At 48.1% G+C, this 22826-nt stretch overlaps 1 protein-coding gene across 1 annotated transcript; it reads left to right on the top strand.

Annotated features, from left to right (window-relative positions):
- Nucleotides 1-1567: 1567 nt before the first annotated feature.
- LOC311623324 (uncharacterized protein C8orf74 homolog) lies at nt 1568-21121 on the top strand (the record flags this gene model as incomplete). Its single annotated transcript, XM_084885333.1, has 4 exons — nt 1568-1615; nt 3212-3404; nt 18465-18868; nt 20873-21121. 4 exons carry the CDS (start codon nt 1568-1570, stop codon nt 21119-21121), a joined length of 894 nt encoding a protein of 297 aa, XP_084741459.1.
- Between the last annotated feature and the right edge of the window lie 1705 nt (nt 21122-22826).

Raw genomic sequence — 22826 nt, 5'->3', positions numbered from 1 at the left:
ATTGAGTGTCATCCCATGCACCAAAAGGGTGCTGGTTTGATTCCTGGTCAGGGCATGTGCCCAGGTTGTGGGCTTAATCCCTATTAGGGGGCAGTTGATCAATGTTTCTCTCTTCCTTCCCCTTCCTTTCTTTCTAAAAGAAAAATCAATAAATAAATAAAAAATACTTTTTTTTTTTCTTAAAAAAGGAATATGTGCTCTAGAAAGAAAAGAGGGCACGCACACAGACCCCGGAGTGCTCCAACCTGTAGGGGAAGAACAGAGGAAAGAAAGCCTTCACAGAAGGCAGGGAAGAAATGGGTGGAGAGACAGACAATCATGCAGGAGAGAACAGCTTATTAGAAGCCATGAAGTAAACATGTTCAACAGAGGCAACCATTAAGGATGACAAGGACAGAAAGGGACCCAAGACTTAGCAACTACGTGTTGCACAGGGGTGCACTTGGTATGCTCATTCCCTCCATGGATAAACAAGAGTGCAAAGTTTCTGGCGAATAGATAAGTTTGTATGAGGAGCCTGGCAGCCTCAAAGCAGGTAAGGACACTCCCCCCGCCTCCCCTGTTCCTGATCCTCTGCAGAAGAGGACAATGTGGCCCTAACCAAGTCTCTCCTCTTGTGGGAGGAGCACTGAGGGCCTGTAGTAGTATGACCATGAGGGTAAGGAAGGTGGGCCGTGGAATAAGACTTAATGGAGTCATGTGGCCCACAGGGATGATGGCTTTGAGTAGTAAAGGTGGCAGATGCTGGAAACTTTGGCACTCTTACTCCTCCCCTTACTGGGGCAAGAGCTGGAACCTGGTTGCTCTCACTCCCGGACAGAAACCCCTAGCCAGTCTCAAACCCAAAGAGCCCAGGAGACCTGGCCAGGTACGGGCTGAGGCAGCCCCAGCCACCAACCCTAGCCAATGCCCCTGTCTTTCCTCACTGTGGCTCCTATGCACAGAGCTGGGGTTTATAGTTGGGGAGGTAGGGGAGAGCAGGACTTGCCCCTCAGGTGACCAGTGGACTCGAGGGCTTCCAGGACAGAGAAGAACAAAACCAGCCAGGAGTGAGAGACTGGAGCCCTGCGAATCTCAGCATGTGGATGGTCGGGCACTGCACTTGGAGACAGCTCTGCCAATCTGCTTCTTACTCCCCAAGGTGAAATCAGGATCCTGGAAACCGAGTCACTGGCAGTGACCAAAAGTGAGGAGGAAGCCAGATTTTAGGGCATCTTTGCATGGTGACAGGTCCTTGACTGTGGGAGGAAGAAGAGAACAGGGTTTGAGTGACGAATATGTTGGAGGAGGTGGGGGTGTTTGCAGGGAAGCCTGAGAAGGCTCAGCTCCGGAAGGCAAATGGGCTATGAGGGAGATGTTGGAGGTAGGGAAGGGATCAGAGTCCCCAGACAGGTGTCAGGGAGAGACCCAGAGCCCAGCTGGAGAGGAGAGACCAGGAGGGAAGGAGCCTGAAAAAAAAGCCAGCTGAAAGCCAGTCTCCATGACCTCACAAAGCCCTACCCTCACCCCCAGGTTCTGGGAACTGAGTCAGTCCTGGTGGCCCCACTAGCAACTGGATGCAGGGGCAATGGCATTTTTAACACCTCAGGGAGTGAAAAAGGTCTTCCAACTTCAGGTGAAGAGAAAACTTGGCCTTTAAAAGAAAGTTTGCTCAGACTGATGTAGCAGTGAGGTGCGTGCGAGAAGTGGCCCCTCACGGAGCCACTTCTTTCCTGCATCACATCTTTCCCTGTACCACCTCTGAGGTCCCCAATGGGTGTGTCCATTCCAGAATGCCCAGACAAAGGCTACCCAGCCCTTGAAGCTGGGGGCTGCCTTCAGAGCCTAAAGGGACAGCCCTTGATGTCCAGAGCCTGCTGGAGGAAAGGAAGGGTGGGTATGTGGGCTCTGGGGCTGCCTTCATGCCAGGAGGGCCAGGGAGGCCCTGAGGCCTATCACAGGGGGGTTCCACCTCTCCCAAGGAGACTTGGGACCCTGGGAGTCCTCTGAGATTGCATGCCAAAGTGTGTAAGGAGTGCGTGGTGTATATGTGTGTGTATTTGGGGTTGGGCATCTGTTTCTTTAAGGCAGGGAAGGGTCAGTTTTCCTTGGTTTCTCAGAACCAATTTGGTGACAAGGAGTGATGAGGATCCCAGACATAGGGCCTGAACCCATCAGCAAATTCCTTCCAGAGCAGGGCCGTCCACAGAGGGGTGCAGGCACTGACCTCAAGCACTGAGTCCCAGCCAAGTGTGCACTCAGACCAGCCTCTGACCCGCAGCTATGAGCTGGTGGGCAGGCACCAGGCGAAGGCTGCCCTGTGGCGCCTCTGTCCCTGCCTTGGCACGTGGCTTCCACCACCTCCTCTACATCTTCAATGAACTGTCCCATCAAATACCATCCTGGGCATCTGTGAGGCTGCAGGGAAGGACTGAGTGGTGGTGGTGGTGGTGGGAGAACAGGAAGTCCTAGGAGCTGAGGACAGGGCCCTGGGCCTCCTTCTGGCACCAACTCAGCCATCAATCCTGCCCTCTCCATCGACAGTCCCCCCAGCACAGCTTCCTTCCATTCCAGGGGAGCAATGCTCCAGGGTTCATTGGTCTCCACTCCATACCACGCCTCTTCTTAACCCTTCCTTTCAAGGCATTTGTTTCTTCTCCATCTGTTGGTGATCTGTAAGAACCTTTCTGGAAGGGCCAGACAAATGCTCAAGTAAAATGGGACCTTTCCTATAGATTGGGGAAAAACTATACCCTGATCAATCTTTACCCCACTGGTCTGCCAGAGTGCCTGAATTTTCACCAACCAAGACACATTCCTTCTTGCCTTGCTGAACCTCTTCTCAGTCATTGACTGAGTATGAATTTAGTATAAATTTACTTCTGGGGCAGCTAGTGAATAGTAGGCTCAGAGAGTAGTCATATTTTGTTTTAGGGAAGAGGAAGGAAGGACCGTGATTCAGGTCTTGGAGCCTGCTGGAGGTTTACAAACTCAGGTCTGCCATGGCTGGCATGAGAATGCTCCGAGACATGAGCAGCACTAGAAAGAGTGCATCCCCAGAAAAGGGGGCAGAGGGTTGGGGGAGGCGGGGGAGCTGTCCAGAAATGGAGACATCACTCTGGCCAGGCAGACACACATTCTTTGGTCACTCTTCAGGACATTAAGGAGCCATGTGGGGACCCCCAGGAGTGTTTTGCCCAGTGATCCTGATTCCCCATGTTATGCTTCTCAGAAACCAGAAGGTCGGGAGCACCTCCGGAATCTGCTGAACTGGGAAAAGTTTGACGAAGTGAGAGACTCCCGCAGAAGCATCCTGCTGGATACCTTCTACGAGAGCATCATCTTTGCCGTCGGCAAAGGCTTCCCATGGGTGGAAGTGGTCAAGGTGGTTAAGTTCACGCAAGAGCTGCTCCAGGAAACCAAAGGTATGGTGCCTCCAGGGCAGGAGTCCAAGAGGATTGCAGGAGGATGGGGGGACACACAGAACCCCCTGTAGGCCATTGCCCCATGAGCTCTCTAAAGAACCAAGAGCCCCTTCCTTCTCCCATCCTCTACCTCCCTCCCTCACACCTGCCTCCCCCCGCCTGGCATTTACCCTTCCCACATGCATATCAGTGGAGTCTCTGTCCAGGCTTCTTGAAAACAAAGCAAACAAAATGTTCTCCCTGAGACTTCACTAGTCTCCCTGGCTGAAAACCTTGCGCCACTCCTGGTTGTTCACACAGCAGCCAGGATGTTTGTTTCCCAGTCAGACATTGGCACTATAACATGAATTTCATCATCAAATCAATACCTCTGGGGTAGTGGTACGTCAAGGGTGATGGGATTCTTATAGTTATGAATGTCCTAATATTAGGAAATGTGCATGAAAAGATTCTGGGATAATGGAACATTATATGGGCCAATTTGGAAAATTTTTCTTTGCTCTATTTTTTCCAGATTTATTGCAATACAATTGACATATTAACATTGTATTAGTTTAAGGTATATATATATATTGCAAAATGCATAGTTATAATTTTTCTTAATTGGGTATTTTTTTAAGGTCTACTCTCTTAGCAAACTTTCAAATATGTAATACAGTATTGTTAACTATAGTCACCAAACTATATGTTACATCCCCAGAAGTTAGTTATCTTATATCTTATACCTTTTGACTATACTCGACTCCCTTTGCCACCTCTGGCAGCCACCAATCTGTTTTCTGTTTCCATGAGTTCAGTTTTTTATATTCCACATGTAAGTGAAATTATGCAGTATTTGTCTTTCTTTGTTAGACTTATTTCACTTAGCATTATGCCCTCAAGGTTCATCATGTTGTCACAAATGGTAGGATTTCCTTCTTTTTTATGGATGAATAATAGTCCTGTGTGTGTGTGTGTGTGTGTGTGTGTGTGTGTGTGTAATTTCATTTTCATTCATTTCTTTTCCCCCCATTCATTTTTTGATTGACACATAGGTGGTTTACATCTCTTGTCTCTTATGAGTAATGATGTAGTGATCATGGGGGTGCAGGTATCTCTTTAAATCAGTAATTTCACTTCCTTCAGACATATACCCATTAGTAAGATATCTGGATCATATAGTAGTTCTGATTTTGAGGAGCTTCGGTTTTCCAGAGTGGCTGAACCAACTTACATCTCCACCAACAGTGCACAAGGGTTCCCTTTTCTCCATATGGGTCCCTTTCTCTGGTACTTGTTATCTCTAGGCTTTTTGATGATAGCCTTTCTAACAGGTGTGAGGTGATATCTCATTGAGGTTTTCATTTTCACTTCCCTGACAATTAGTGGAATTGAGCACCTTTTCATGTACCCATTGGCCATTTGAATATCCTCTTTGGGGCAATGTCAATTCAGGTATTTTGCCCAATTTTAAATGGGATTATTTGAGTTTTTGTTAATGACTTGTATTAGTTTCTTATGCATTTTGGGTATTAACCCTTTATCAGTTATGTGGTTTTTTAAATATTTTTCCCATTCTGTAGGTTATCTTTTCATTTTGTTGATGTTTCCTTTGCTGGGCAGAAGCTTTTAGTTTGATGGAGTCCCATTTGTTGATTTGTTGTTTTATTGCTTATGCACTAGTGTCACATCTTTAAAAAATCATTTCAAAACCAATGTCAAGGAGCTTTTCCCCTATGGTTTCGGGCTGTACTATTTTTTTTATATACTTAATTTTTTTAAGAGAAGTTTTAGGTTCACAGCAAAATAAAGCAGAAGGTACAGCGACTTCCCACAGAAACCTTGCCATACTCAGCCTCCCCATTGTCAACATCCCCCTCAAAAGCGATACATTTTTTACAATCAATGAACCCACATTGATGCATAATAATCACTCAAAGTCCATAGTTTACATTAGAGTTCACTGTTGGTGGTATACATTCTATGGGTTTGGCAAATGTATAATGACATTTACCCAAAATAGTTTCACTACCCTAAATATATTCTGTGCTTCCCCTATTCATCAGTGTTCACATCCCACATCCCTCTGGGTTAACCAACTCCTGGCAACCACAACTCTAGTTATTGTCTCCATAGTTTTGCCTGTTTCAGGATGTCCTTTGGTTGATATCACACAATAGGTGGTAGCCTTTTCATTTTGGTTTCTTTCACTTAGTAATATACATGTCAGTTTTCTTCATGTCTTCTCATAGCTTGATAGTTCATTTCTTTTTACTATTTTTATGAACCACAGTTTGTTTCTCTGTTCACTTACAAAGGACATCTTGGTGGCTTCCAAGTTTGGGCAATTTTTGAATAATACTCCAATAAATATCTGTGTGCAAGTTTTTGTGGGGACATAAGTTTTCAGCTACTTGAGACAAATACCAACGAGCGTTATTGCTGCATCATATGGTAAGAGTATGTTTAGTTTTGTAAGAACTCACCTTCCAAAGGAGTATGCAATGAGCAAGAGTTCCTGTTGCTCCCCATCCTCGCCAGCATTTGATGTCAGTGTTCTGGGTTTTGGGTCATTCTAATAGGCACAGAGTGGTATCCCATTGTTTTAATTTGCATTTCCCTGGTAACGTATGACGTGAAGCATCTTTTTATATGCTGACTTGCCATCTGTATATCTTCTTTGGTGAAGTGTCTGTTAAGATCTCTTTGCCCATTTTCCAATCAGGTTGTTTCTTTGTTGTTGAATTATGGAAGTTCTTTGTATACAGTAGTCTCCCTCCTTGTCCACAGTAGCACTTTCTATGGCTTCAGTTACCTGCATTCAACTGTAGTCTGAAAATGTTAAATGGAAAGTTCCAGAAATAATCAATTATCAAGTTTTAAATTGGGCACTATTCTGAATAATATGATGAAATCTCATGGCATCCTCTCTGTCCCTCTCCAGACATGAATAATCTCTTTGTCCAGTGTCTCCATGCTGTATACTGTCCCCTATGTTGCTCACTTAGGGATCAGGTATCAGATGGACTATGGCGGTATTGCAGTACTTGTGTCTAAGGAACCCTTACTGGACCTGATGCATAGTGTCCCCAATGTATCCAGAGCTCGTCCACCAGTACTTATCAGCACCTCAATGTCCTTCCCTAATCTCAGCATGTTTCACCACTTCCCCGTCCACCACTCTTTCTAACCCAGCTCCATCTCTTGACAATTTTGTACTTCTGCACCCACTCACCAAACAATACAGTGATTTCTTTTCAGACACAAATAAAATCCCATCACTCCTGTGCTTCAAGCCATTCAGTGTTCCCATCACACATCTCAGGTACACTTGGATCCACCCTTTATTTCTGGAGCCACCATGTGCCCTTCCATTTCTCTGCTCCCACCCAGTGGTCCCAGTTTGAAGATTTGAGCAAGACACGGCATTACACATGGACTGGTTTCAGAGCTCTTGGGAAATTTCATCCCACCTCTGCCACTCGCAGCCCCCGCTCCCCGGGGCCTTCCTGGCATCCTTCTGGCTCCCACTCCCCGCTGCTCACGACAGCGCGTGGGTACCAGAGTTCACCTCCGTTGGGTGAGCTCTGCGGTGGCTCACGGCCAGAACAAACACTGACTAGGTAGAAGAAGAATGTCAGCCCCAAGCAGGTGGGAACGCGGGCTCTTTCAAGTTTCCATCAGAGCCTTCCACAGGCCAAACCCTTCAAAAACAGTCGGTGATGATGCAAACCCAGCTTCAAACTGAGGAGATTAGATCGCTGTCGGCGTGTCTGGTATCACGTACCTTGCCAACACAGCCTATCTGTATCTCGTAGGCTTCTAACGAGTTGGAAGATTTGGTGATCAGAAAACTTAACTCCCTCTCTGCAGGGAGCCCAAGCAGCCAACAAGGTTCTTCCAGCCTCTGCAGGAACCATCTGAGCAGCCAGGAGCTCCCTCCTTCTGAGCCAATACATTCCTGTGTACACTGCTTTTGTTGTTAGGAAATCCTTGAAGTTCTTTACATATCTAGCTATGTCTTCCTTTTACACCTTTTAGTCAAATGCTCCAAGTGTGTCCTCTAGACGCAGAATGCAAGCCCTGGAGATATTTCATCATTACGTAGTGTGACCATCAGGTGTTCCCGTTTGGACTAGAGATTTCCTGTGCCTTTTATTATCTTAATACTGTATCATTTCCATAGAGCCCTTTCACCCCAAGCCCCACTGCCCCCTTTCTTATTGCCCTCCTTTGGGAGATTGAATCCCTGGAGAGGGCATCTATACCTTCTTTATTTTTGTCTCCTCTATCTGTCCTACCAGTGTTAAATAATGCATGTGGCACACAGTAGGTGTTGCATGAAGAAATGAATGAATGAATGAATGAATGAATGAATAAATGAATTCTTGATGCCCATGGAGAAAACAAGTTCCAAATGCAAAGAGGTTAGGTTGCTTGGCTCATCCCAAGGTTGAGGGTTGTGTGTGCAGATGATGCTAGAAGCGGCACAGTGAAGTCCACCAAACTCTATAGTCAGAAGATCTGAGTTCAGATCCCACCTCCCCACTTACTGTGTAATCTTGCAAACATTCCCTCCCTGAGCCTTCATTTCCTCTACTCTAAAATGAGGACTGTAATAACTCCATCTCTTAGGACAGTTGGCAGGATTAAATGAGAAAGGGCATGTAAAATGAGTTTATTGCAGAGTGACAGGCACATAGTAAGTGCTCAGCTAATGTCAGCTCTCATGTGTCCACCGCACATGAGGTGAGGCAGAAGAACAGCAGATACCAGTGATCCAGGACTAGAGTTACAATATGCTGCCCCTCAGAGGACTTGCTGTCTGTACCATTTCTTGTCTTCTCCCAATCTGCAGACCAGACTGAATGGTGGTCCAAACACCCTCTAAACACTCAGAGGACCCATCCTCGGGCACACATGTGAGGAGGCATCCCTGCCCAAGGCATCTGCTCACTGTTCTTGTTAAGGGAGAGAAAGGGCTGGTGAAGAAGGCAGGTCAGGTCCCTCCCATCTCACATCTGCCCTGCCCTCCTCCTGGGCACAAGTCCCATCTACATATCTAGCTACATCTTCCCTAGGTCATGGGGTGCAAGATACAGACAGCCTGGGGTCCCGCTGGCCAATTGACTTACATTCAAGCTTCTATTTCAGCTAAACTCCACACTGGTCTGTCATTCCTCTTGGAAAGTAGCTTCTCCAGGCGTGTGTGTGTGTGTGTGTGTGTGTGTGTGTGTGTGTGTGTGTGTGTTAATCTGGGGATAAGGATGGCTGAGCTCTGCTTGCATACTAGATAACGAAGTTGGCAGACAGCGTTTAAGGAGAGTCATGTTTGCACAACAATGAATCAGAGCTTTGCCAGGACAGCCCACAGCTCAGCTTATCTCCCTGCCCAATCATTGAGCATTGGGACCAGGAGGGAAAGGGTGGCCCTTTATTCAAAAGTGTAAGCTGATTCCATGTCCTGGAAAATGGCTCACCAGGACATTCTGGTCTCAACCCCAGGCCAGAAGAATGAGTCCTTCCCTCACACCTCCCCTGACAGCCTCCGGAAGCGCTGAGTGGTTCCCATCATGAAGTCACCAGGCACAGCACAGAGGGACCGAGGCTGCCAGCTCTGTCCTGGTGGAAGGAAATCGCAGGAAAAGGGCAGATATTGCAAATCCTGCCAAGACCAGGAACGGAGAGAGATGTTGGGGCGTATGTTGACTCTGAAGTCGCTCCTCCACCTGGGGGAGCTGCAGAGGATTCGGGTGAACTTCCTGTCTGTGTCTGACACATTGCAGTCAGCACGGTAAAAGGAGAAACAGCCTCCCCTGCCCCAGCCATCACTCAGCATGGAGTTCAGTGCTGGAGAGGTGCAGGCCAGTGCAAACACTTACCCCAGACCCCCAACCACTACCAGCCACCTCTTTGGCCACTTTGTAGCTTTTGCCTCTTGGCATCCTCTGCGTCTGGTGAGCACTGGCCTTTCTCTGATGCTCCTAGATGTCTGGACTAGGAAGCACCCCCTTTCTGTTGTCCCGAGGGTGGCAGGAAGTGGGCTTGATGAATGCCGAGTGAAGTGTGTCACGGCACTGGTATCTGCAGTCCCACCCACAGCCACTCCTGATTCTCTAGGAAATGTCGTCCAGGCAGCCGTAGGGTGGAAGACAGATACCCCGCCCACACTCCACTGCTGGGGGCTGGATGGATTACTCACCCATCCCCCACCCCCTGCACACTCACAGCCATGCCCAGGGTCTATCTACCAGCCCCCAAATACCCCGCCCACATGGGGGAGCCTCCAGTGATTCGGGAGCATCCTGAGCAGAGAGCATGAACCCAAGGCCCCTCATGCTAAACCTGGAGGAGGGGCTTTTGGAGGCAACTTCTTCATTGATGGTTAAAGGAAGCTTCCACAGAGGACAATGATTGATATTTTGGGGCAAATGGGCAACTATCATTTCAGAGATACCTCCCTGAGCATTTTAGCTTGCTCAGGCTGCCATAACAAATACCACAAATTGGGCAGTTTCAATACTAGAAATGTATTGTCGTGTAGTTCTGGAGACTGGATGTCCAAGATCAAGGTGTCAGCAGGATTGGTTTCTCCTGAGGCCTCCCTCATTGGTTTGTAGACGGCCATCCTCACACTGTACTTCATGTGGTCTTCCTTCTGTGTGTGCCTATGTCCTAATCTTCTCTTCTTATAAGCACACCAGTCAAATTGGATTAGGGCCCACTGCATGACTCATTTAACCTTAATTTAAACCTCTTTAAAGACCTTATCTCTAATATAGTCACATTCTGAGGGTCCTGGGGGTTAGGACTTCAACATATGAATCAAGTGGGGACATCATAAGTCAGCCCATAGCACTGAGTGAGGTCACAGCTTACCAGGGCAGACTGAGCCAGTTAGTAGGCCAGAAATCAAGACTGTGCCATAGGAACCTTCCCAAACCTTCCCAGGGAGCTGTGCATCCTGCAGAAGGAGGCAGTATGGAGCCTTGCATTTGCACACATAGCATCATCAGTAATCCTTACTTTGAACTTGAATCATAAGCATTTTAAAATTTTATTAAATTGATTGGGGTTACACTGGTCAACATGAACATATAGGTTTCATGTGTGGATTCCTTGTTGCGAAATCTGTATATTGCACCATGTGTCCACCTTCTTCCCCTACCCTCTTCCCTCTGACAACCACCACACTGCTGTTTGTATTCATAAGTTTCAGTTTTATATCCCACATATGAGTGAAATCATATGGTTCTTAGCTTTTCCTGACTGACTTATTTCACTTAGAAAAATGTTGTCAAGGTCCATCCACGTTGTTGCATATGGTGCTATTTCATCCTTTCTTATGGCTGAGTAGTACTCCATTGTGTATATGTATCACATCTTCTTTATCCAATCCTCTATCACAGGACCCTTTCGTTGTTTCCATGTCTTGGCCACTGTGAATAACATAAGCATTATCCTATATAATAAAAGTCTAGGTGGCATCACGTCCTCATGCAGTGTCATCACAAGATGGCCACCTTCATGTTGTCATAAGATGGCTGCCAAAAAATAGCCACCACAATATGGCCTGCAGGGGAGGGCAGATGGGGGATGGGAGCCAGGCCTAAAATGGCAGTTGGACATCCACCAAGGGGTCCCAGATTGGAGAGGGTGCAGGCCAAGCTAAGGGACTACCCCCTCTCCCATACCCCCCACCCCCGCCTCAGGCACCAATCCTCTAGTTGTAAAGATAAAGGAACTTTATCTGAAGTTCTTTTTAAAGGCTCAGACACTTTAAGTAAACTCCCTCAGGTTGCACTTCTCATAAGCAAGGTTGGGGTTTGAACTCAGGACTTCCTGGTGGCAAAGCATGAGCCCCACCTGTGACCTTCATCTTCATCAGAGGGATCTGTACACCGGGCACATGAAAGCCTGAGAAGTATGTGACTCAGGAGAGCACCCTGAAGTGAGGAGCATGAGGCTTCCAGGGAGCCGGAAGAGCTGAGAACCTGGTGGACCAGGAAGAACACCTGGGGGCCGGGTTCCTAACTGGGTCACCCGGAGTTGCTCACAACATGGGCCTGAGATCCTAGCCTCCAGCAAGGTGGCTCCAGTGTGCAGGCCGAGCTGAGAAGGTGAGCTGTGCCATTTGTCTAATGTGTTCTAGTCTGGAGGTGCCACCCGGGTGTGGGCAGATGGTGCCAGTGCCCTTGAGACCAAACCTCCAGCCCTTTGGAGTGACCTCTTACCCTACCTCTGCCTTCCCATATCCTCCCACGGTCAGCTTGACATGCTGGTTCCTAGAGATCCCAACATCAAAGGTGGTGAGGTACAGCTTTGACGTGCCCTGTCCCCGGCACGGTGGGACAGCTTGGTCGTTTTCATCTCAGGGATGCTGACGACAAGGATGATGACAAAGACTTACCATCAGGCTCCCCTCGCCAAGCTTGAGACAGCTGCAGAGCTTCACCAGGAGGCCCACACACCCCATATGTGGCTTTGAGGAACTGTCATCTTCCTGGAAGTCACCATAGCTTCTCAGAGTCAAAAGGGACCCAAGAAGTAATCTGATCCACACCTCACCATCACTGAATCCTCTCTAGTTAAATGCCTCCTCACTGCTCAAAGTAAGAGTCACTCCATGGACAATATTCTCATTTTCTAGAAAGTTCTTCCTGCTGCTGAACTGAAATTTGTCTCTCTGAGCCTATTGCCTAATGGCTCCTGTTCTACCCTCTGACCTCTCCTCTTCTCCATCAGTTTAATCCTGCTCCACTTCCCCAGCCATTCTCCAGCCAGCATCCAGAGCCCTGGTCCAGAGGACTGGGAAGAGTGAGGACTCTCTTAGCAGTGCACTGAGCTCTCTAACCAGGAGAAATTGGTGAATTCCAGAACAATTCACAGCCCTGGGGAGTTGAAATGCTAGTAGCCTCTTCACAATATTGAAAATGGCAACCCCAGTATTTACTGATTGCTTACTGTGTACCAGGCATGATGGGAAGCTTTGTACACACACGCCCTCCTCTGATGCTATGAGGTGGGCATTGTTAGTACCTCTGATTCACAAATGAAAACACTAAAGCAAATAACCTGTGCAAGTGATCAAGAAGCAACGTGTGGGCCTATATCGGTCTGCATTCCTAGTTGTGCTCTAACCCAGCACCCCACACAAGCTCTGAGAATGACCCTCCCCCAGCGTCAATGTCAACTCCAATCCAGGGGCTGCCCCAGGCTCACTGGTGGCCTCCACATGACCATGAACAGTGGCTGAGAACAGAGCATGTGGCTGGCAAGATGAGATGCTATGAGATCCTTGATCCCGCGATCACAGGACAGCAGGGAAGGTTTATCCACCCAGTTTGCTTCTCCTGTGGCCAATCCCAAGCAGTGCAGATGGACATCAGACCAAACCAGACACCCACTCTACTCTCCCTGCGACTCACCAGGCAGCTGCACCATGGGCACACCTGGAAAGGGGTGTTCCCCAAGGAACTGCTTGCTCTGCAATGGAAGGAGGGGAGGCCAGCAGCTCAGACACCTTGGGACAGGCAGGAGCTGCAGGAAGTGGAGGGTGTGCAAGCTCTCATCCCAGGCTCCTCCTGCCTAGGTCCAGGCCAGAGGTTAGCAGGGTAGCCACAGAGCAAACTTCCCAGAGAAGAACCAGACACGTGTCTCCTGACCTGGCTCTTTCCTCCCCCTGGGCAAGCAGCACCCCCACCCACTCTTCAGAGACATTTCTGACTGTCCAAGAAGCCTCAGGGCCAGTGAGCAGAGAGGAAAATAAAACCAGTCCCTTCCCCACAGTGCAAGTGCTAACAGGTCCTAGACCACCAACACCTGATTTTGTCACAATGAGCTTCAGGTAAGGCCCTGCCTCTCCCTGGGCCTCAGTTTCCCATCTGTAGGGTGAAAGGACTAACTAGCTCAATAGTTGCCAAAATAGGATCCTTAGTCCCAAGAGACTACTTAACTCAAAATAAATTTGAGAAACATGCAGATGCTCAACCTTCTCTGGCCTAGTAATACATTTTGCTGAGCCTAATAGCATATCACGGGCTCTGTTTAATTTCTCTGGATCCAACATATTCTAGTATCCACCTCCAAGAGTCTGCAAAGAGAGTGCAGAGCCATCAGGATGGCAAGGGGCCTCCTTGGGTCAGGCCCCGGTTTGAATGTTGGCTCTGCCACTCACCATTTGCAAAATTCCCTGACCTTTCTGAGCCCCAGTTTCTTTCTTAGATAAACTCGGGATGATGCCTACATCTGTCTCACAGATCCCCAAGGGTTGGGGTAGGGTGGAGCTTGCAGTGACCCAGGGCTTGAGGGACCCAGGGAGAACTCTCTACACAAGAGTCATCTGCTACTTCAAAAGCACACCTGTCCTCTGAGCTGTCACTGCCATTGGCACCTCAGAGTGAATGAATTTGTCAGGGCCTTGCTAAGAGCAGAAAAAATGGGCAGGGGGCAGCATTCAGGCCACAGGATGAGGTGACGGGGTGGGCCCTGTGCTCTGGTCTGCTTCCCACCATCTGGTAGGCGCTCAGGTATTCGGAAAGGTAAGCCAGCCAGGCTGTGACCTGACTTGGTTCCTCCCCTGGGAGCCAAGGTGGGGGCACCAAACTGGTTTGTCAGGGCACCCGTGGCACCTGGATCCTCCCCCTCACGCCCACCCAGAAGGAACAGCCCCTGTTGGTCTCCCAGCCCCAGACCCAAATGTGAGGGGCAGTGAGAGGGTGCCCAGGGTGCCTGGTCCATGCCCGTGCCTTTTTGCCCAATTCTGGAGTGTCTGGTGTTGTCACCCACCCCCGCTCTTCCCTGCTCATTGCCCTTGTCCCCGAGCAGGTGCTGGCCTCCAGGGGCTTGGGGACCATCTTCAGGAAGTTTCCAGCAGCCAATGCAAATGAAGGCCACTCCTTGTTATTGAAGAACCACTTGCAGGTTCAGATCTGTCTACCTGGCAGCCAGAGGCTTCTCCGGAGACTTAATCCTCTGAGTCATCAAGACTTCTCAGCCTGCAGCAAGTGGAGAGTGGTCCCGGGGCCAGGAAAGTGTGTCTCACGGGCCAGCTGGGGATGAGCTTTGCTGAAAACCAGGCCTGCCCGAGTGTCTTTGGGCTGAGCGTTGGAATTATGTCTAAGAGCTCCTTCCCTATTGACCCAGGACAAGGTCCCCACTTGTGTTTCATGACCTCCAGGCTGAGGTCACAGCTCACACCCAGTGTGGGGCCTCTCCCAGGATTCCGGGCAGCTGGGAGCTGGTGCACACACTGAGGGTGCTCAACACTGCTGGGCCTGGAGACCTTGGTCCAAGCTTGAGCCAAGTGCATGGCTGCTGGCCAAAGAGAGAATGCTAGGGGCTGGCCTTGATGGGGAGGCAGTCATGGGGGGTGGGGATGCTGGTGACCCAGCCCCATGAGTTACCGACCGAGCTAGGGGAGGAGGAGGGCACCTTCCAGCAGTTCAACCTCCACGGAGCCTAGAGGTGCAATGATTCACCTGACAAAATTGATACAGTCATTTCCACACCAGCCTGGACTCCAGCTTTGATGATCAGAAATGGGTGACCTCACCCTGCCCCCACTCACTGAGATGCCTTTGCTGCCTTCCCTGCTGGCCTCCAGGTGCCATCACCATCTCTCGGAAATACCCGTCTGACATCTCACGTCTCATCTTGACACCTCTGAGTGGCTCCTCAGCTCTCAGCTGCAGTTAAAAACTGTAGTTCTTAGTTTGATGATTTCTGTGGTTCTTAGTTTGATGATTCTCTCTATGCACACTCTCCCCAGAAACATGGGCATGCAAAATCCTGGACAGTGCAATTCCTGGGGGTCCCACGGGTCCTGGAGCCCATCCTTGGATGTCCTCGGGTTCCATGAACTCCGGCTTTGGAATGAAGTGCAGGTCTTCCATGTGCCTTATGCATGCTTGCCTTTTGTAAACTGAAGACCTCAAGTCTCCTATTCCCCAGCCCTGATGCCCAGGCTCCAGCTCTGCCTCCCAGGATCCCCGAGCCATGAGGACCCATGCATACAGCCACACAGTACCCCACTTGCCTCTAGCCTTTTTCCCTTCTGTCCCTTCACCAGGAATACCATCTCTGCCAAACTCATCCTGTTTCTGGGCTCCAACGTCCTCTCTGCAGGAAACCTTCCCTGGCGCCCAGCCCCCCAGCATCCGGGGTCAGAGCACCTCCTCTACCTGGTCTTATTGTGCTTCCCTTCCTCCTCTCTGCACTTGTGTGGGTGCCCAGTTTGCCCCGGGCATTGACTTGCATGTTGCCTTTAGAGGAGTCCTCAACGCTTGTTCTGTGATTTTATAATGTACACGAGCACCATAAAAATAAGACTCTATATTGTCCCTTTTAACCACCTCTCTCCCAAAGCGAGAGGAATAGAACAAAATGCCCGCCATATCTGAGCAGCATGAAGCTCACACATGTGCAGGAAGGGGCCCGGAAGCCCTACTATAAGTGAGGGGACTGGGTTTCTAAGGGCAGATGCCACGTGTCAGGGTCACTTGTCAAACAGGGCCTTTGGCACCATCCTCCTGCAGTTGGTCATTTGAAGACTCAATAGGTCCTTGTGTGCCATGTCTGAGTTCTTTAGGCTCAATCTGAGTCATTGATCAAAGTTAGGAGCAATTCCCAAGCCAGTCCCCAGCTTGGAATCAGCATTTTTGTGTTGATGTGTGTTTGTGTGTGTGCACATGTGTGCTTACGTGTGTGCGTGTGTGTGTGTGTGTGTGTGTGTGTGTGTGTGTGCACACGCGCGCACGCACAGGGGGGCTCTGTGATTTTAGAAAGCTCCAGATGATTCTGGAACATAGAGCTCCTGCTGTCCCTGGGCCCCTCCACACCACCAACCTGAGACAAAGGTTTAGGAGTGAAGAGGTCCCCGGGATCAGCAACCTGGCTGGCTTATTTCCCAGAACAAGGCCAAGCAAGGAATGCAGAGATAGCTGTCATTGAGGGTTGTTCTCCAGGAACAATGAGAAGCTTCGAGAACCCAATGAAAAGCTGGGAGGAGAGTGCACTTCACACTGACGCACATGCCAAGGCAGCAGCTTAACCTGTCACTGTTGTTTTCCTCAAGAGCAATTCTTAAAAAATATCTTTGTGTGTGGTTTTCCACCAGCTTTATTGACATAGTATGCACAAATAATTTTCAGTTGTCAGTAATTCACAAGTATGTAAGGTGTGCAATGTAACATTTGATATACACTGTGAAATGGTAACCACCCTCAGTCTAATTAACATATTCACTACCTCACACAGTTACCACTTTTATTGGTAATGAGAACATTTAAGGTCTACTCTCAGCAAACGTCAAGCACTCAGAACAGCATTGCTAGCTAGGGGCACGACACTGCACAGCTGATCTCTAGGACTTGCTCATCCTGTGTAACGAACTTGTTCTCCCTGACCAACAAGCATCTCTCCATTTCTCCCGCCCCCAGCCCTTGGCAACCAGCATTCTACTCTCTGCTGCTATGATTTGCATTTTCTGAGATTCCACGTCTAAGTGAGTCAAACAGTTATTTGTCTTTCTGTGTCTTATTTTAATTAGCATAATGTCTTCCAGGTCCATCCACATTTTTGCAAATGACAGGATTGCCTTCTTTTTTAGAGCTGAATAACACTCCATGTGTGTGTGTGTGTGTGTGTGTGTGTGTGTGTGTGTGTGTGTATCACATAGTCTTTACCCGTTCACCCACTGACATTCATTTAGGTTGTGTCCATACCTTGGCGAGTGGGACTATTGCTGCCATGAACACAGGAATGCAGATATCCCTTCAAGAGCTGGATAGAATGACCTTTGAATATGAACTCAGACATGGGATTGCTGGGCCATATTGAGGAGTTCTTTCAGACATTTTTTTTTCTAATTGCCCACCCCCATCAAGTTGTAATGCCATAATCTATACATCTGATTATACACTGGATGTATATAGTATCTGCTTTATTCACATAGAAAGCTTACTCTTCGTATTCAATTCAGGGCTAAGGAAGACTAAATAAAATTTAAGGATGATTAAGTTAAATTAAAAGTGAAAAACTACCAACATGTAACCTAACATTGTAGCTATACTTTCTGAATAACTTTTAATGTATTTTTTTTACCTACCTAAATTGTAATTGTTAAATTAAACATGCAAAGGAACAATTTACATAAATACATAGTAATAATAGCAATGCAACAAATCTTCTATCAGTTGAAACTGTCACTTTTCTAGCAAAACAGTTAATAAAGTTAATTTCTTTTTTATTTTTATGTGTTGTTCTAATCACCATTTATTCTCCCTATTCCCTCTTCCACCTCCAGATGAAGTTGATTTTTTAAAAATTCTTTTCACTAAATTTAACTTCTAACTTTTGCTTGATATGGCAAAAGAACTAGTTTCTAGGCAGTGTGGGGTAAGGTAGTTCAGGAAGCCTCTGTGGGGAAGTGGCACTCCTGGGGGTGAGGAGTGAGTCCTACACAGGGAAGGGCACCCTAGACTGAGGCCAGTGTGCCAGGAGGGGATGGAGGGCAACTAAGTCAAAAGGAAGAGATGGATGAGCCCCTGTAGGACCTGGACTTCCACATTGTGAGGGATGCCAATGGCCCCACCCACAGAGCTGATGTTTTTTCGTGGTGCAAACAGTGTTTGCCCAACTCTGTGCCACAAATCTCCAATATAACATCTATCTCTCCAATCATCTCACACTGCTCTCTTATCTGACTCCATTTTTTACACCCTCATCTCCAAAGGGTTTGAAGTAGGAACAATATAAGGCACAGCTGAAGGCTTATATAAGGCTTTACAATGAGTTAAAAGTCAAACTATAGGTAAGGAGAAGGATAATCACATAAGAAAACAATAGGATAAATGTTATTACATAAAATTGACTTTGAGCTTCCAAGAATCCAAGGTAAGAAGGGAAATGTAGTACATCCTGTATCTTCTAAAAACTAATAAATGGTAATATAAAATAGCTGGTAGGCTCTGGTCCCCTGGACTCTGGGGTCAGAGTGCCTGGATTCAGAGCCTACGTTGATCAAGCCCATCAATGCAGCTGTCCCCTGATTCACTCCATGCCCGTACCCTCTGCCCACAGGCTGCTCCATCACCCAAGCCATTACCATCCTGAGGAATAAGCTTAGCGATTACCAGGGGCAGTTCAACACCACCCACCTGCTGGCCCTTTGTGACTACTTCTACAACACCTTTATCCGCCACTACAGACTCTACCAATATGTCCTGGGCCAGGACCAAGAAGTCAACCTGACCATCAACCACGTGGAGGTGTGTGTGCCGCCCCAGCCCCTCCCGCTGGCTGAGGGCAAGGACAGGGACCTGTGTAACCTTGAGCAGCAGTTGGCTGAGCTCACTACAGCTGAGATGCAGAAGCGCACCAACGTGCTGCTCCTGAAGGAGGCACTGCACCTGGAGCAGGAGCACATGCTGCAGAAGAAGTTCTCGGAGATGACTGTGCAACAGAGACGGGTTCTGAAGAGAGAGGTAAGGCTATGCCTGCAAGGTGGGATGCTGCTCACCTGCCATGAGCAAACATCCATTCCTACCAAGAAAGTATCCAGGTGCCGACAAGACTTCGATTGTCTGCACACATGGGAGGGGGTAGAAAGAGACAGCGAGTCATTGACCATCTGACACACCCTTTGCATGTGCGTTTCATGAAACATGCTAATAAGGTGTAATTCACGTTCCCATTTTAGTGATGAGCCAACTGAGGCTCAGAGAAGTTCATCAACTTGCTTAAGGTCACCAAGCTAGCATGTTGTAGAGTTTAGATAGAATGAGGCCTGGTGACTCCAAAGTCCAAGTTCAAGAATCAGTGACAGATTCCACCCAGAATGACTCCCAAGCTCTGAACCACAGATTCTCTCAGGGCTCTTTGTCTGCCTGCAATGAGGCCTGGGTGGAGGTAACAAAGTTAGGGCCATGGGTCACACAGTTCAGAGTAAGTGATGCGATGCGGTGGTAGAGATGGGTGTGTGGATCTAAGACACTGGACTGCCCTCTAGGAGCCAGAGTCTCCAGAGACCAGCTCTTTAATAAATGGCGACTATGTTATCCTCAGGGAGTCAATTTCTTGAGGGCTTGGCAGAGTCTAAAGTTGTTTTTTTAGCGATACATAGACACTGATATCATCACTGTTGGATCATCTTTGAACACAGAGACATGTGGCATGTCTGCATGTATGTACATGAACACATGTATGAGGGGGTAATAACCAGATGTGGCATTGAAGTCACGGGGTCTGTGTGCATCAAAAGGGTTTAGTTTCTGCCCTGGCCAGTATAGCTCAGTCGTAGAGAATCAGCCCACACATCAAAGGGTTGCATGTTTGATTCCTGGTCTAGGGCACGTACCTGAGTTGCAGGTTCAGTCAGGGTGTGAGTTGGGGTGTGTACCAGAAGCAACCAATCTGATGTGCTTTCTCATATCGATGTTTCTCTCTCTCCCTCTTTCTCTTCCTCTGTTTCTCCCTCCCTCCATCTTCCTTTCCCTCTAAAAATCAATGGAAAAATATCCGTGGGAGAGGATTAACAAAAATGAAGGGGAGGAGGGTATTTCTGAATTGTCAGGCAAAGAGTGAATGGTCCTGGAAAGAATCCAAATAAAACATTGGGAAAAATCTCTAAAGAACAATAAACACAACAGAATGAATGATACTTTTCTAAAGTTAAGTCTCCCAGGTAAATAGCTCACCAGGCTGTTACATAATCTTAGTGCATTAAGCCATCCAATGGGGACCAACAGAACCCAAGTGAGCTTGTCTCCATGCCCTTCCAGGGACCTTGCTCTAGAATATGTGGACAAGGCTATGGGTAGAAGGGGATACCTCCTGTCCAACTCTTGCCCACACCACATCCCTCCCATAATGCTGGTTAGTGACTTCTCAACTCTCTAAGAAATTTCCCATCCCCTCCAAAGAAGCTACTAAAACTTTCATATGTGGGAATGAGATGAGGGCAGGAGGAAAAGGAAGGGGGATGATATCCAAATGGAACTTGCATTGACAAGAAAATCAGGGGATATGGCATTGACCTGTGGTTCCAGAACAATGTTAGTAATAAATTACACACTCAAGTAGGGCGATCACCACAATAGGCCAGAATGGAGAAGAAAAGGAGCAATTGCTAGAATCATGGGACAGGAGGTGTAGCTGTAGGTAGAGGATCATAGCTATGGCCAACCCAGAGCTGGTTGGGAGGAAGGTGAGAGACCTCATTCTCCTTCCACATTCAGATCTCCTACCAGAACCTCCCATTGGTGGAACTCCACCAGAAGCCAAAAGCTAAGGTAGCCAGTTGATGCTGCCCTCTTAAGTCAGCCTCCCATGGAAGAGTAGGGTGAAGGGCAGAGAGGTCCAGAGAGGGAAATGGAAGGTCCTAGCACTTAGTAAGAGGAGAGAATTGGATCCTGTTGAGGAACCTTATCTGCAGATGGCCTTAACCTTCCCCTGAGTCCTGTTCACCAGCCATGTTCTGTTTCTTCCAGGAGTTGGAAAATCTCATCAATGAGGCCATTCACATCCATATCAAGTGCCTGAAAGAGCTGCTTCAGTATGAGATACAGACAACTTTTGATATTTTGGACCTGAAACTTCAGAAGAAGACTTTAAATCTCAATGCTCCTATCCCTTTCCCACTCTCCATCAGTGGCCAGCCAGGCCAAGACGAATCTCTCAAGACCAACAGAGCACGCAAAGCAAAGAAAGCAAAAGACTCACTGAAGAAGAATCATTGACGATTATGAAAGTATTATGTGATATGCTCAGCACCAAATAGATCCGTGATTTCCAGTGATTAAAAGAAATGAAACAACACCCATCATCTTATCTCTATCTTTTTTTCTGGAAACCATCTTCTACCACCTGAAAATCTAACCCAAATAAGAAGGCTGTTCTCTGCCAACCACAGAGCTTTGTGCCTGATGGGCAGGTAAACATCCCCTTCTTACTAAGCCTGAGCCTAGACACTGAGGACAGAACCTCTACCAGTGGGTTGAAGCAGGTAAGAGTAGGGCTGACACCAGACACCAAGAAGGACTTCCAGGGAACACACTCGTTCTGATGCTCACATGGGGAGAACAGGTCCTGGGATCCTGTTGCCATTTCTGGGTACACAGAATAGACCACATTCAGCCTGCTCTCCGTGTGCTGGTCTCCCTGATAGAGGAGACTGGTGCCTCCAGAGAACTCTTCCTTCTGAAAGAATCCACTCTGTTTAGACTGAGTCAGGGGAGCAAACTGTATTAGAGGTCAGAGATCAGGTTTCAAACCCAGCTCTGCTGCTGGTCTGCTGTGTGACCTTGCCAATGTCCTTTCTGTCTCAGGGTCCCAGCTCTCTCTTCTATCAAGTGGGAGAGTTCCGGGCCAGTGTCAAAGGCCCATCTTCCTCAGGAGATAGATGAAGCAAGGTTTGCTATTCCCATTTGTCAAGGGGGTTCAAGGTTCAAGGCGGAATGGAGTATTTACTCAAAGTCACTCAGCAAGGCAATGAAACAACCGGGATTAGAACTCAGGCTTCCAGACTCATGTCTGTGCTCTTTCCCCTGCAACATCGTGCCACGTGTAAACAATCACACAAATCCTGTAGTTGTTGGCTATTGCAGACATATAATTGACAGGTGAATGGGCCCTGAAGATTATGGCAGAAAGGATGTTACCTCTCACTGACTCTTCCCAGTCCAGTGACCTGCTGTCATCTCTGCTGTCCATTCCATGCTCCTTGTTCAGAATGGGGTGGGCCACAGTGCAGCTCTCCCTGTCATTTTCACGTCTATCTCTCCATGACAACTGCTTTCTAGGTCTTGCTACTGAATATATGCCTGGGTCTGTTTCCAGGAAAAGCCAGCCTGCTTTGGAAGCCAGGCTGATACAAGATTGAGAGAGGGAGACCCGGGATGGCATGTCACCAGCCCTGGGGCCCTCTGAGAGAATTGCAGGAGACCGGAACTCTGGCTGCGAAGGGGCTTCACTGGGAGCACTACTCCAGACTCTCTCTCTCCATCTTACCTTGATGCCATAGTGTCCTGCCTAGGTTGTCATTGCTTAAGGGAATCCAATTAAGAACTGGATAGGACTGATATCACTCCACTTGTACTTCCAGCTTCCCCCACGATTGCTTCTCTTGGTGTGTGTGTCACATGCGCAGTGAGCAAGTTTTCACCTCAACTCAAGGCTAAATGCAAAAGATGATGAGGGCTGCTGACCTGCCTCTCCTTCCCCACCCTTTCCTGACTCAGTGTTACCCTCTCAGGGACAATGCATGCAACTCTACTTGGGATGGTGAAATGCATGCAGATACAGCAACTAATGAGATTTAGTTTCCCCTCTGGGATACTGCTAGGGACAAATAATATTGCTGCTCTGTGCCACAGACTGCAAATGCATGAAGCCACTAGGCCACCAGGCACCAGGGTCAGCAGGGAAAGGTGGGAGTGGCAAATG

Source organism: Pipistrellus hanaki (assembly GCF_964339955.1).
Source record: "Pipistrellus hanaki genome assembly, chromosome: 5".
NCBI lineage: Eukaryota > Metazoa > Chordata > Mammalia > Chiroptera > Vespertilionidae > Pipistrellus > Pipistrellus hanaki.
Note: the sequence above shows the minus strand (reverse complement) of the source record. Positions and strands in the feature narration are given on the sequence as shown.